Source organism: Mastomys coucha, chromosome X (assembly GCF_008632895.1).
Source record: "Mastomys coucha isolate ucsf_1 chromosome X, UCSF_Mcou_1, whole genome shotgun sequence".
NCBI lineage: Eukaryota > Metazoa > Chordata > Mammalia > Rodentia > Muridae > Mastomys > Mastomys coucha.
This window is the reverse complement of record NC_045030.1, coordinates 133,523,704-133,539,490: the sequence shown is the minus strand read 5'-3', so window position 1 is coordinate 133,539,490 and position 15,787 is coordinate 133,523,704. Positions and strand designations below refer to the sequence as shown.

Here is a 15,787-nt window from a genome sequence, read left to right as displayed (position 1 = left end):
AGTGTACTCATACACATAAAATAAATAAATAAATAAATAAATAAATAAATAAATAAATAAATAAATAAATAAAGTTTAAAAAAAAGACCAAAACCAACCTCCGTTTTAATCCCCTTCTATAGTTCTCTGAGCCACACTTCCCTGCATGCCCTGCCTTTCCTCCCCTTCCTTACCAGTTCATCTGGCCTTTTACCCAACAACATCTGAGGAGAGTAGCAACCAAATGGTTGGGAAAGTGGCCACAAGCCAATTAAACATCAGCACCCAGCAGGCTCCCAAGCCAATGGGAATCCTGTGAATCACAGGTGGAAAAATTAACATATTAAAGCTTCCTGGGTTTTACAAACAAAAAAATAAATGATTGGTTCTTTTTAGAAACAGCAAACACTCCACCTCTTAATCTGTTAACAACATGTCCTCCTGGGAAATCCTTTAAGAAGGGAAAGCTGTCCCTCCTCCTGAGTGGCTCTGCCAGCTGGCAGGCAGGCCTGCCCCTGGCCCACAACAGGTCACTGTATTCAAACAGGAGAGCTGTGAAGGGGGTGGCTGACCATTGCTGCCAGACTTGCAGAGGCAGCGACAGCTGCTTGCCAGGCTGAAAGTCTCGATCTGTGGGGAAAATGCTGAGGTTCTAAGAAAGCAGGGCTCTGGGAAATGAAACAGGAAGTTGGCTCGGATTGTTCCTCCACTCCCCAGATCCCTCCCTGAGTCCATGCTCAGACACTCTTCTTCCATAGCTCAAAGTGGGTATTCCCCTATCAGTGTACATGTGGGATGGGCAGAGGTGGGTTGAGGCATTCATTTCTTTAGTTTCTGAGGCAGACAGGCAGGGTCTATAGTGGTCAGATTCTCTAAGGCTGCTCCATTTATCTTGAAGTTCATGTAAGTGTGATTTTCTTTTTTACCTTTGGCGGTGCTAGGGATAGAACCTAGGGCCCTGCCCAAGCTAATTAAGTGCTCTATTACTGAGCTTCCTTGCCAGCCCCAAGAGCTGGGAAGATCGCTCAGTTAGCAAAGTGTAAGCATGAGGACCCAAGTTCCATTCCTAGCATCCATGTAAACATGGGTTCGGTAGCAATGCACCTGCAATCCAAGTACTTGGAAGATAAAGACAGGAGGATCTCTGGACTTTGCTGACCAGACAGTGTAGCTGACTAGGCAAGCTCTTGGTTCAGTGAGAGACCCTATCTCAAAGAAGTAAGGCAGAGAGCAATTAAGGAAGACACCTCTGGATTCCACTTGCATGTGCACATACACCTGTACCCATTGAACGTCCACAATCATTTTAAGACATGGACTCCATCACTCACTGTGTAGCCAAAGCATGCCGTGAAATTTAATCTTCCTCATGGCCTACCAAGTGACTATGAATACAGATAGGTATGCCACCCCATACCCAGCTATATGAATTTTATTTTCTTCCTTTTTTCTTTTTTCTTTTTTGGTTTTTCGAGACAGGGTTTCTCTGTATAGCCCTGGCTGTCCTGGAACTCACTCTGTAGACCAGGCTTGCCTCGAACTCAGAAATCCGCCTGCCTCTGCCTCCCAAGTGCTGGGATTAAAGGCGTGTGCTACCACCACCTGGCTTATTATTATTATTTTTTTTTCATTTGAGACATGAGATAGGTACTTAGCCTAGGCTGGACTTGGAATCATTACAGAGGTAGTCATGCTCCTGCTTCAGTCTTCTGAATACTGCAATTACAAGCATAAGTCACCATGATATCCATAAATTCAAATTTCTCTGTGTGCTGGGATAAGAATAATTGCAAAACAATGGCTTGGCTTGCACCCAGTGCTCCAGTTCTTTGTGGAGTACTGACTTGAGTTGACCTGATATTTTCTAGTCCTACATAGTGCTGTGTGGTAGTTTGAATGAGAATGGTCCCCATAGGCTCCTATGTTTGAATACTTGGTCATTTCCAATTGACAGAACTGTTTGGGAAGGTTTAGACGGTATGGCCTTCTTGGAGGAGATGTGTCACTAGTGGGTGGATTTTGAAGTTTCAAAAGCACACACCATTCCCAGTTAGTTCTCTCTTCCTTGTACTTGTGTCTCAAGATGGTAGTGCCCAGCTACTGTGTCAGTACCATGCAGGCCTGCCTGCTGCCATCTTCCGTGCCATGATGCTCATGGACTCTAGCCCTCTGAAACCATAAATCCAGAAGTAAATGAATTATTTTATGAGTTGTCTTGGTGGTCGTGGCATTCTGGTATCTTAATCACAACAATAGAACAGTAACTATGGTATGCTGACCATCCATCCATCTTAGGTGGGCTAAGTTGGAGAAGATGGATAAGGGAGAAATGAAGGCAGAGAGTTCTAGGGGGAAGCCCCTTCTGAGCCTCACTTCACATGCTCCAACTCTCTTTCCCTGTCCCTTGGGGCTATTTCTGGAGAGGTGCAGCACATCAAAGCAGGGCTTACCTTGGCATCCATGATGCTGGTCTCTACTCGGGCCACTCCTTGGTTCTCCCGGAACAGCTGGATCTTGCTGATCTTGCTGAACTCGGACAGCACAGTGGTGAGGTTGGTTTTGAGGTCAATAACATGGCTGATGCCGTGACGGGGTCCCACCAGCAGGGTGGTGGCTGAGTGCTTCTCGTCCTAGTGCCCAAGCGTGCATGGCAGACAACATCCACAGATAGAAGGGGAGGGAAAGTCCAGTAGCAGAAGAGGCAATGAGAAAGAGAAAATACTTATGTTGGTTCTTATGGGGTGTGTGTGAGGAGTGGGAGTAAGGGAGGAGAAATACCTGGGGTTCAGTGCCAGGGTTTAAAAGGTAATCTTGAGGGGAACTTCCCAAGTACAGGTTTCTAAATCCTCAGTCTAAGTCACATCTTAGCTACAGCAGTAAGTTAAATGATCTGCATCAGGGCTGGCTCTAACAGAATTGTGAGGTAGGTGAAGTATGCTTTGTTCTGGTGCCTTTGGAGAACTTTTCTCTTATCAAGCCTGGAGGTACTTTCCACAGTTGCTGCAAGCCATCCAAAGCTTCTAACCAGTGCTTTTGCCTGACTAGGCAGCATTATGCCTGCCTTTCCTCCACCCCCACCAACTTGTCCTAAGGCATTCATGGTTGTTTAGGTGCTTAATGAAGGTCTCTCCAGATTTACACTTTAATAGGTGGGCTAGCAACCTTGACTCAAAGGAATGACCAATAGGCAACTGAGCAATGGCAGGATGGTGAAAGAGAGATCTGAGAGTATGTGTGAAGGGAGGGGCCAGGGGGCTTTCAGTGTTCTACAAATCTCCAGTGTATGAATGGCTGCTTCTAGGTCTGACGCACTGGATTCCCTTAAATGGAGCTGACAAACTCCTTGAAGCCATCAAGCCTGAGCCTTCTGCAGCCCCACTCCCTGCTATTAACATCACCCCAGGAACCTCTTATGTCTGCCTACAGGCACTCCGATAAGCAGATTTTTTCCAGTATGCCATGCTAGCTTGACAGCGTGTTCCATAGAGCATGACAAGTACCTGGAGCCAATCAGTAAGATGATTTGAATTTCTTTTTACCAGGGTCAACTAGACTGGAGCAATTTTAGGGATGGTGCCAGCTGAGCCCTGCCCCAGAGCATTGCCGTACAGTGCAGGTGCTGGTGCAGGTGCAGAGGGCAGGATGGCCACTCAGGAAATCTGGGCTAGGGAACTGTGGAAGTATGTATATGGAGAGGCAAAGAGACAAAACAAGGGTTGGCACACTATGGCTCATGGGCCAAATATGGCCCATCACCTGTTTTATATGTCCCAATGGCAGAAAAAAAAAATAAGATTTCAAGACATTTTAAGAGGTTGGAAAGAAGTCAAAAGACCCATATTTTTGACACATGAAAATGCTATGCAATTCAATTTTTTTGTGTGTCTTTAGTTAGTTACTGACACATTGCAACACCCATTTGTTAATACAGTGTAGCTGTTTTCATGCTAAGACAGCAAGGCTGACTGGCTGCTCAAGACATACATTTGCTCTATCAACCAAAGGCAAAAAGTATTTGCTGTCTGGCCCTTTACAGACGAGGGTTGTTAAATTCTGGGATATAGGAAGAGGGGCAGAAAAGGATGGATAAGGGGTATTGAAAGCAGATATGGTTGGTTCACAATAGCTATAGGGGATTGGTTTCAGGACTGTTGCAGCTACTAAAATCCATGGCTGCTTAGTTCCTTATATAAAATGACATAGTCTTTGCATATCATCTGCACCTATATTCTTGTGTACTTTTGAGACATATCCCAGAATAGCCTCAACCTTGAACTCATTCCTTGTTCTTCAGCCTCTAGAATTCTAAGCATGCAGCATCACATCTGACTCTAATGTATGCTTTAAAATCACCTCAAGATTACTTACAAAGCCTAACACAGTGCAAATATTGTGTAAATAGTTGTTATACTGTTATGTCTAGAGAATAATGACAAGAAAAATGTCTATGCATGCTCAATAGCAACACATTTTTTTTCTTAGACTATACTATTTTTGATTTGCAGTTGGTTGAATCCATAGAGGTACTGGATGTTTTGAATATGAGAGCTGACTGACATTGTCTCTCCAACAAAGAGCTGGTCCCCCGCACCACCCCGCATAACACACATACTTTGCCCTTCCCCCATCCCACTGTCTCACTGACCAGGCCTACAGTGTTGAATAAAACACCAGTGAAGGTCGGTAGTTCATTCAGAATTCGAAGGTACTGGAGCTTTGCTTGAATTGCGGAGCCCTGTAGAAACAACACACCCTGTAATGAGAATCCAGAGAAGCACAGAAAAGAAAGCCCACATCCTCCAAGTCGAGTCTCAGCTTCCCAAGGTAGGTACCAGTCATCAATCTACTCCATAGAAATGAGAAAAGGCCTGGGTAAACCTGGAAGGAAGTTCCAATTTGGATGGCTCTCACCTCTGGTATTCCACCTGCCTTTCTAAGCCATCTTTAGACATCTCGATCCTCATGCCTAAAGCATCAATTGACTCTATTTGTTCTTGCATTAATTCTAGCATTTCTTCCAAACTCTGACATCCACCTAATCTGTGCATCTCTCTTAAGATCCTTAGAGTTTCTCTTGCTCCCTTCTTGCTCCCACTCTGTCCCCTTCCCTCTTCCCCATCCTCTTTCCCTCTCTCCCCATGTGCTCATGGCCGACCTCTACTCCTCTACTTCTCTACTCTCTCTCTGCCTTTCTCTGCTTCCACTACCCTTTTAACTCCCCTCCCCATGCGCTGAATAAACTCTGTTCTATACTATAAAGAAAAGATCCTTAGAGTTCCATTGACACTGCCACATGCAATCTTGGGGTCCCACTCCATGCTTTCGTACTGAGCACCCTTGAGCCTCAAGTCTGTTCTTAGGCTGGGCTTCCAGCTTGTCTGGGGCAACTGAGCCAGAAACCTGTGACAGAGGATTCTTCCTTTGTCCTTTCATCTGGAGGCCACCAGTCACCAAATCATGTTTATTTTACCCCCTGATTTTCTATTGAATGATCTATCCACATCATTTGCCCTATACCATTGCTTTGACATTCCTTCCTATGTCAGGGCTTTGGGAACTCTGTTTTTTTTCCCCTCCACCGAAGTACTAGTGGGAGCATCCTAAAACATAGTATATTTAGTCACATCAGCTTCCTGATTCAACTCCTCTGAGTCACTGGTGCCTATTAGGATTACATGTAACCCTTTTCTTTCTATCTTTTTTCTTTTTTTGTTTTTTGTTTTTGTTTTTTTGTTTTTTTTTTCGAGACAGGGTTTCTCTGTGTAGCCCTGGCTGTCCTGGAACTCACTCTGTAGACTAGGCTGGCTTTGAACTCAGAAATCCACCTGCCTCTGCCTCCCAAGTGCTGGGATTAAAGGTGTGTACCACCACCGATTGGCCATGTAACCCTTTTCTATGGCACAGAAAACCCTTCAAGAACTGGCTCCTATGAACCTCCCTGATCTCCCTCCTGTCTCTACCTCCACCACCTCCATGTTTCTAATACTTTCTAGCTTCTCATAGGCTGAACTATCGTTCTTTCCCCTAATACCATAACTCTCATTTCTGTGCTTCTGTAGAGATGGATCTCCCATCTCAGGGGAGTCTTCCTTTTTAGTACTGCTTCTAGCAATTCATCTAGACAAGCTCCTATCTGTCCATCTTTCAAGTCTCAGCTCTGGCTCTAAATATACCAGTTCTTCCTCTTCTAGCCTGGGCTTGGCACCTGTCTTTCCTGAACACGTCTAGAGTGCCAGTGCCTGCTGCTTTGTGTTGCGGATGATAGTTTTATTTCCCTACTTGAGTAAGGGCTAAAAGCCAGGCTTTTCTTCAGCACAGCAGTGGGGATGCATAGAAAAAAATCTTTGCTATGGAGATGGTGGTAAGCATGGCGCTCTCAGCCAAGGGGGGGTGGGGGAACCAATCTGATTAAACATGCACAGTAAGGTGGGAAAGGCTTAGCTCTCTGGGGAAATTTGCATCTTAAAAGGGAAGCTAGTTGGTAATTCAAGAAATCTGGAATGGGTGGCAGATATGGGGGTGATTGTGTCTCCTGTCTACATCTGCATGCTGATTCTAGTATTTGTCACCATCCTCCAGCCTCTTGAGCAGGAAGCACAAGCAGATGGAGTGTTAGCAGCCTAAGAAGGCTCAGTAGGGCCAGGGCAGGTGGGAAAAGAAACCCCTCAAGAGGCAAAGACTTCTGGGTCTATGTCCTAAAATGCAGAGGATAGTGCAGTAGTGGCCCCAGTCCTGTTTTGGGCTTTTATCTTCTCAGATTTCCTCCTCTAGGACTGGTAGATTAGAAAGCTATGGAGGGACAGAGCAGTCACTCTCATGGAAAACATGTGCATCCCTTAGGGGCCAATGCCTTCCACAGGACAGGTGCTCAATTGGTACTAATCAGGGAAAGATCCCAAGAATGACCTTCCTCATTGCTCCTTTGCTTCAAGGACACAGTAGCTTGCAGCGATGTGTTGCTAAGTCTATTTGGGCTAAGTTTGGATTTGAAGCAAACTCCTTTCTATAACTGCCCCATCCCTGGTCAAGCCAGATATGGACCTGAGTCAGAAAGAATAATGGAATATGCACCCAAGTAAGAAAGAGTGACAGAGTGTGCACTTCAGTCAGGAGTAGTGGGGAATCCCCAGAGTACCACCCAGGACCCCTCTGCGGCCTTTAGTGTTTGAACATGGTGCCCTGATGGCTTTCTCTGGGTACCTTGGTGCTGCTAGAAGGATGCATTTGGTGGGCCTTCAGCTGTTGGGAGAGAGACTTCCGAAGGTTCTTCTCTTTGATGCCCTGCAGGAGGGAGGGGGGAAGAAAGGGTTCCAAGCCCCACTCCTTCCTAAAAACAGAAGAAAATCAGGAGATTAGTGAGAGAGAGAGACAGAGTGTGATCAAGGGAGGGAGATGCTCAGAAAGAATCTGAGTAACTCTGAGAGGCAGAGATGGAGGAACAGAGACTAGGAAGAAGAGAAGGAAGGATAAAGACAGGCAAACCATGGATCTGTACACAGTAGAAACTATAACTCTGAAGTATGGGACTTGGGTGGTGTAGACCTCAGGAACTCAAATTCCTACTCCCACAGAATGCCTATGACTTTGAAAAACAGAGCACAGGTCAACAATTCCACCTTCTTACACCAAGATATTTGTTCCCTCCAGAAGGGCCCTTTCCCAACTCACTCCACATTCTTGAGTGTGATCTTCTGACTAGGCCGAGTGGCTGAGACAGTGATATAGATGTGAAGGGCAGCAAGGCCCAATAGCATCTCTGGCTTAGGTTCCATTCCAAAGCGTTCTCGGATAACATCATTACGACTCTGTGAGAGAGGGCAGACCAAATCCATCAGTTAAAGGAAACATCTCTTCCCTTAAAACTCTCCTTAGATCGCAGAAAAGAATCATGCTATCAGCAAGACATGATAGATAAATGAAAGAGGGGGCTACTGCCCTTGGGAAAGAGACAACAGGGGAGCCTTTGGTCACAAGGACACTATTTGCTTGGTTTAACAGATATTAGACACTTCTTAGTGGCCAGTCACATAACAAGAGACAGCGGGCAGAAAAATCCATGTTACTGTGCAAGTGGGACCCAGCTCATTCCCTTTCATTCTTCTGTTATAAGAGACACCTCACCTTTCTGGGGGTCCTGTACTCAATCATGAGCCATACCAGGCTCTTCTACTACTTCAGATGAGAACAAGGAGAGAAAGACACTGGGAGAGTTGCTCTGTGGGACTCTGATCCTGAAGCCCAGGGTGAGAGGTTGAATGCAGAGATGGAGCAAACATTCTGTTCCTTGAGGTCCAGAGGACAAAAATATTGATGAGTCAATATTCCTTATACTGGCTTAGAAGGAATACCTCGTAGTCAATAGTCAAGTGTATGACAATGTTCTAAATTCTAAGGGTCAGTACCCTACCTATCAATGACTCCACCTTCATGGTTGTCCTTTGGCTGAGGTAACACAGTGGGCCATGGGACTAGGGAGCCACAGTGCTATCACTATAGCAAAGGAAAAGATACACATACACACACACACACACACACACACACACACACACACACAGGATACTTCAGCTGAGAGTAATAGTGGCTCATGCCTGTAAATCTAGTAATTTGTAGGCTGAGGCATGAGAATAAGAAGGCTAGCCTGGGCTACACAGTGAGGTCTAGGCTGTCCTGGTTAAGATCAAGAGAGTATTCAAAATGGGGAGTGAGTGAGAAGAAAACTGACACTTAATGTTTATCTATACAGAAAATTCAGTAGAGTCTACAAAAACCTACTAAAACAATAACTGAGTACAGCATAGTTGCAAGGCATAAAATTATAACAAAAGTATATTTCTACATGTTACTAATAATCTAACTTATTGCTGGGTATGGTGGCTCATACCTAAAATGCCAGTACTTGCAAGGTTAGGGTAGGAACATGAATCTCAAGTTCAATAGTAGAGTGGGCTAAACAGTTCCAGACCAGCCAGAGCTACAGAATTAAACTATGTTTCAAAAACAACAGCAGCAGCAGCAGTAGCAACAAAACAAAAATCATTTATAATGATGTCAAAATGAATAATAATTACAAATAAACCTGACAAAATATGTGAAAAAATTATATACCAAAAACTTAGAAAACATCACTGAGGAAAATTAAAGACACCAATCAATGTGGCAATACTTTGCTCATGGGTGGGAAGACTTAGCATGGTTAAGGTTATCAATTCTATCTTAATCAATCTACAGTTTCCACCCAATTCCAATCCAAATCATATTAAGATTTTTAGCAGAAACCAACAAGCCAATTCTATAATTCCCATGGACAAAAAATGCAGAGGACCTGGAATAAAAACAGTTTTCAAAAGAAGAGCAAAGTTGGGGACAAACACTACTTGATTTGAAGGCTTATTATAAAGCTCTAGTTATTAACAGAATGCGTTGTTGGCATAGGGATAGACAGGTAGGTCAATAGAATGGAATAGCCATTGGGAAATAGATCTACAGATACACGGATTAACTGCTTTCCCAGTAGGTTTAGGTGCTTTATTACTTATAGACAGCTTTGGAATAAAGGTATGAAGGCAATTCAGTGAGGAAAGGTCAGGATTTTTAATGAGTGGAGCCTCACTACATACATACATACATACACACACACAGACATGCACACACAGACATACATGAATAATAGACACAGATACACTAGATGGCCACATATTTCCTAGATATGACACTAGAAATGCTATCCATAAAAGAAAAGATTAACAAACTCGACTTCGTCAAAATCCAAACATCTGCTCTGTGAAAGACACTGTTTAGAGACCAAAAAGGCCAGACACAGACTGGGAGGGAATAATTACAAATAACATATCCAACAAATGGTTTGTTTCCAGAATACATAAAGAACCCTCAAAATTTGATAATCAGAAAACAAATAAGCCAATAAAAAGGCAGGCAAATGACTTGGACAGACATTTCATCACAGAAAGTACACAAAAAGTGAACATGTGGAAAATTATCCAACACCATTAGGTACTAGGATAATGCAAATGGAAAACTTAAAGAGGTACTACTATACACTATTAGAATGACTAAAGTAAAAGGCTGACTATACCAAGAGTTGACAAGATCGTGGGGAAGCTAGAACTACTTCTATACCATACATGATGGTTAGGAATGTTCTATGGTGTAGTCAGTTGGAAAAATAGTATTAACTTTTTTTTTCAGAAAACTGATCACACCATTCTGTTATTAGCTATTTACCAAAGAGCAAAGAAGGCACACGTCTATGTAAAGACTAGGACATGGATACTCATACATATTGCATTTGTAATAGCACAAATCTGGAAATAGACCAAAAGTCTATCAACATGTGAAACAAATTCTCATACCATGAATACTACCCAATAAAAAAAGAACTATTGATATATTCAACAATATGGATGGATCTCAGAATCTTTATACTGGGGAAAATCAGCCAGATCAAAATAAGTATACATATTGTATTGTTTAATTTACACAAACTCTTGGAAATGAAAATAGATCTATAGTGATAGAAAGCCAGTCAGAGGTTACCTGGGGGGATGAATTACAAAAGAGCCTGAGGAAATGTCAGTGAATATTGGATATGTTCAATATTTTGATTGTGGTGATGGCTGTGGGTGAAAAGTTTATCACTGTGTTCACTTTAAACATGTGTAGTGTGTTACAATGCTAACTAGACTTCAGTTAAGAAAAAAGAACTGATTTTTTTTTTTTTTTAAAAAGGAAAAATCCAGATGAAGTTCCCATTATCACAAAGTGGAGAAATATTCTGGGCATGATCTTGTCATCAAATTCCAAAATATTAGAACCAAGGAAATCCCCAGAAGTTTGAATGAAGAAATTCAAGGCAAACAAAATGAGAACTAAGCTATACAACCCATTGTTCCCCTAGAGGTTTGGCAAATGAACTTGAGGCTGAGAAATGTTCCTAACATTTTAGGTTGCCAGAAAGGGCAGAAAGGACAACCACAATGTCCCTCATTGTACAGTCCCAGGTGTCACCCTCGGAGACAGATGAAGTTTAAGTTTTTTCTCTCATCAAGTGCTGCATATGTTCTGTGGGCACCTAAAACCCAACATGCCCTAAAATGAACTTATTTTATCTCCAAATTCATGGTACTCTATTCACTTAAATGATGACTGACTGATACCATCTCTACTGATACTCAGTGAATCAAAACCTTTAAATCTCCCTGGAATCCCAATCCGTACACCCATAAGTCACAGAACTGATTTTGGATATCATTTTTCCTTTGGATAATGACCAAGTGACTCTCCTTTTGGTATTCTTACCTACTCCTCAGCATGATTTCTTTACTTTGACTGTACATATCCTGGGTAATTTTTAACACCCCCCCCCCGGCCTTGGATCTCCTGAAATTGGAGTTACAGATAGTTGTGAACTACTATGGTGGGTACTGAGAATTGAACCCAGGTCTTCTGGAAGAGCACCCAGTGTTCTTAACCACTGAGCTATCATCACTCCAGCACCCTCCCAGGTGATTCTAATGTGCAGGCATGGTTAAGGAACCACTGTCCTGAAGTAGTTCCACTGTCTCAAAGGCTTTGGCAAGGAGAGTACTAAACTCTCATGGAGAACTGAATGTGATGATGCCTGCCTGTAGACTCAGCACCTGGACCCAGTATCAGAGGTGCAAGGTTATCTTCAAGATACACAGTGTATTTGGGATCAGCCTGAGGTTGTTGTTGTTGTTTTATTTTTTTTTAATTTCATTAAGCTTGTTAAAACAAACCACTTGGATAAGGACCAATAATTTGCATCTCTATCTAGCATCTAGTTGATGATGCTGTTGGTTCAGGGCCCATATTCTGAGAAGCACTGCCCAGCTTCCAGAATAAACTCAATTCTGTCCATGGCCTCCCAAACATTCACTCCCTGTTCCCTAGCTCTCCAATTTCATTTTCTATTGCTTCTTACATCCTGTACTGAAGCTGCAATAAATCACTTGCATTTTTTCTTTCTTTTTTTTTCTTGTCAGCATGCCTTTGAAAGTGCAAGGGCTCTTGCTTGGAATATGGCCCCTCTTTTCCATCTTACTACATAGCAAACATTTACTTCACAGCTAAGGGTATACACATATCTTTTCTTCTGTGACACTTTCATTGTCTTTCTCTCATGTAGGTCTGGAAGACTGCTTCTTGGATGTCATTGACACCGAACCCTGCTGAGGTTTTATTTATAGATATATGAACTCTAGTGAAGGAAGTCTATTCTTTCTTTACCTCTGATTGTCAGTACTTGACCCAGAGTGTGGCTTCAATAAATGTTTCTGGATGGAGTAAGGTCAAAATTATCTCCTTACTTAACCTAGGTTAAGAGTTAGGGGTTGAGAGTTTCTGACGTCAAAAGAACTTGTCAAACCTTGGAATTCTGTGGAAGTACCAGAATTACTAGGGTTGCTTGTTTCTGAAAACTCATGGACTCTGGGTAGACAAGGAGATAGTATTTTGATTATCAAATTCAAGTCTCCAGACCAGTCAACTTGACCATGGACCGTCAGAAAGAAAACCGCCTTCAGAGCAAGCTAAAGGTTGAACTTACATAGTAATTTCATTGTGATGGTAGAACACCCTGCCTGTTTGCTTGTTCATCTATCTTTGTGTTCCCAAGCCAGACCTTACCTGGATGTATAGGTACTCAAAAGCAGCAGGATCCCGACGTAGCAGCTCCACTGGGTCCTTGGGAAAGAAGCTTATTCGGAAGAGGCATTTCATTCCATGGTAGTGTGTCCGCTGTACGACCTGAGACCCAGTGGGGAGAGAATGGGGAAGAAACCATAGAATCAATGACTGGGGGGTAGGAGGCAGCTTGGCAGCTTCTTAAAGTAGGGCTTATGGATGAGTTAGGCTGTTGTTTCCTACTCTTGTCTCAAGCATGGTTAAATTCATATCAAGCATTCTCTCATCCCTGGTTTTATTTTCCCTATGAGTTATCTATGGACAACCTCAGTTTAAAATAGGAAATTCATAACTTTTATTATATTATAATTTCATAATTACTCTATATTTTATTGTTAACTTATCAATGAAGCTTTTTTTTGTCTGGACAGGAACTCACTTTGTAGACCTGGTTAGCCTGGCATTTTCTATGTAGATTGGCTGGCCTTGAACTCATAGAGATCTCCCTTCCTTTGTTTTCTGAGTCCTACGATTAAAGGTTTGTTTTACTATGTTTGGCTGTGCCTAGTATTTTTTTTTTAAATCACTTATTTAGGACATGGTCTTTATCAAGAATTGGGTCTATATAGTAGCTCAGGTCTACAATCCCAGTACTGATGAAGATCATCACAAGTTTGAGGGCAGTGTGGGCAAGACCCTGCTGTCTCACTGCCCCTAAAAAGGAACCGAGTCTAAGTGCTAAGATGGGAGTTAGGAAGAGAGGGGTCCTGAGAATTTATCAGCTTCTTCTTGCAGACATGCTTAGTGTCTAACAGACTATTTGATGCCTAAAGAGTTCAAATCAAAGAGTGTAAACCACATTTGGAGATACAGATGAAACATGCTGGCAATATAATGGTAAAATGTTGGACCTGGAGATGCATAATAGGGTTCATTATACTATATTCCACATATATTGTTTGTGTGAAAAATTTTTTAATAAAGAAGTTTAAAATACCATTTGGAACAAGAAGTCAATTTGACTCAGAGGATTATTTATTGGGTAGGATAGGAGGTGCTTCAGCTTTCTAAGTAGACACCGCCCTGGATTGTATTTAAGCTGAAACTTGAATCTTTCTTTTGAAAAATACATTCTTTTTCTGTGTGTATCTGTCTTCTTTGTTTTGAGACAGGATCTTATGTATCTCAGGCATGCCTTTCACTCAAACTCAATGTCTAGTCAAGGATGATCTTGAATTTTTCATTCTCCTGCTTCTACCTCCAAGGGTTGAGATGTGTGTCACTATACCCAACAGCAAGAAGGATCAATAGGGTCTGGTGCATGCTGGCCGAATATTCCACCAATGAGCTTCATCCCAAGCCTTGTCTCTTTGCTTTGTAGCCCAGGCTACTGTAGGAAAGGCCTAGGCTGACCTCAAACTCCAGATCTTCCTGCCTAGTTTCTCATGTGTGCTATGTTGCTGGGCTGGATTTATGAGTTTTGTTTGGCTTTCACACACTTTCTAAATGCTACATATTCCTAACTTTCCCCCTTCTGCTTTTTCCTACTCCTCCATGGAATACAGACTGCCCTGCTCATTTCTGTAATATTTCCTGGCAGTTTGCTATGCGTGAAATCTTATACAGCAATCCTAGATTTCAATAGTCTTTTCCCATAGAGTGTGGCTAGAGGGATGAGCTAATTTGTTCTCTTCTACTTTGGAAGATGATGGAGGCCACCTAGTCTTGATCCCATGCATTCCATTCCTAACTACCATTTATTTGATTCTACTTCTGACCCTTCTGTATCACAGCCCTTATCTAAGAGGCCAAGTTTCTTATTAGAAATCAAAAGGGTCTAGCCGGTAGTATTTACAGGAAAAAAGAAGAGTTGCCAATTGAGACCAAGACAAATGCTTTTGTTGGGTCACAAAGGGCATCAGAGACTCTTTGAAGATGGATAGTAACTCCCTCAGGTAAGGCTAGGCTGTAGCTCAGAGGAAGAGTGATATACAAATCCTTTGGTTCCATTTACAGAAGTACACACACACACACACACACACACACACACACACACACACACAAAACACACATATAGGCACATACATTTACACATGCATACACATATATACATACATATACACATATGCACATACATACATACATACAAATGCATATACACATACCCAACTCAGATTGAAACTAAGACTTCTGGGAGCTGGCTAACTCCACCGTGATAAATTTTCTAGATGAGCATTGTCATGGATGCCAGAATCAAGTGATGACTTACATAAGCCAGGGGCTGCTTGTCCTGGAGAATTAGGAACTTGTGATTCTGTTCTGGCCCAGTATACTCAAGCACAAGAGCAAAATGCTCAATGTACCTCAGGGAGAGACGGTCCTGTAGAGTCGCCATCACATCCTGTAGAAGGAAAAGAGGCTTGAGAGAGGGGATCTTTTCTGATTCCAAGTCACTCAAAGGAAAAAACACACGAGGAAATTTGGAAATGAAGCCCAATAGTTCTGTGGAAGCCTCAGTGGAGGCCCAGCTACTGAGTTATGGGACTGCTAAGGGCCTCAGGAGTGTTACCAAGTGGCCTGGGCCCTGAGAAACACCAAAAGTTCAGGGAGGGCAAGTATGTGTCCCTGAATTTCCCCACCTTGACATATGGTAAATGAAGGCTGTTTCTTTCCTCCCTTTGTACCTTCATCTCTCCATCTTCCCACTCTATCCGGTTCTATAAGATAAATCATTTCCTGAATGCTTATAGAGAGCCAGGCACTGTATTGGTTCTCTGCTTACCTCTCTCTCTCTCTTTTTTTTTGTTTTTCTTTTTTGTTTTTTCAAATATAAATGATATTTATTATGCATTCTTTTCTATTATAATGCACCTGAAAAACTTATGAGTAAACAAATCAGTGATTAAATTTATATCTTTTCTTATTGATTTAAGTTTTATTGCATTATGATTGCATACATGATTTCAATTTATCTGAATTTGCTAACAATTTACAAACATATTTTAAGTAAATATAATTAAATCCCAACCCCCCCAAAAAAGAAAAGTTAAAACTGGGTGGTGGTGGCGCACGCCTTCAATCCCAGCACTTGGGAGGTAGAGGCAGGCGGATTTCTGAGTTTGAGGCCAGCCTGGTCTACAGAGTG

General features: G+C 42.4%; 1 protein-coding gene across 1 annotated transcript in view; it reads right to left on the bottom strand.

Annotated features, from left to right (window-relative positions):
* The window catches only part of Frmpd3 (FERM and PDZ domain containing 3), a 99,320-nt gene that overhangs the window by 32,411 nt on the left and 51,122 nt on the right, over window positions 1-15,787 (bottom strand). The window contains exons 7-12 of the mRNA XM_031377634.1: window positions 14,912-15,043; window positions 12,646-12,765; window positions 7,648-7,784; window positions 7,180-7,306; window positions 4,625-4,714; window positions 2,430-2,609 (exon numbers count right to left, since the gene is read on the bottom strand). Coding sequence (XP_031233494.1) covers window positions 2,430-2,609; window positions 4,625-4,714; window positions 7,180-7,306; window positions 7,648-7,784; window positions 12,646-12,765; window positions 14,912-15,043 — 786 coding nt within the window. The remainder of the gene's footprint in view (window positions 1-2,429; window positions 2,610-4,624; window positions 4,715-7,179; window positions 7,307-7,647; window positions 7,785-12,645; window positions 12,766-14,911; window positions 15,044-15,787) is intronic.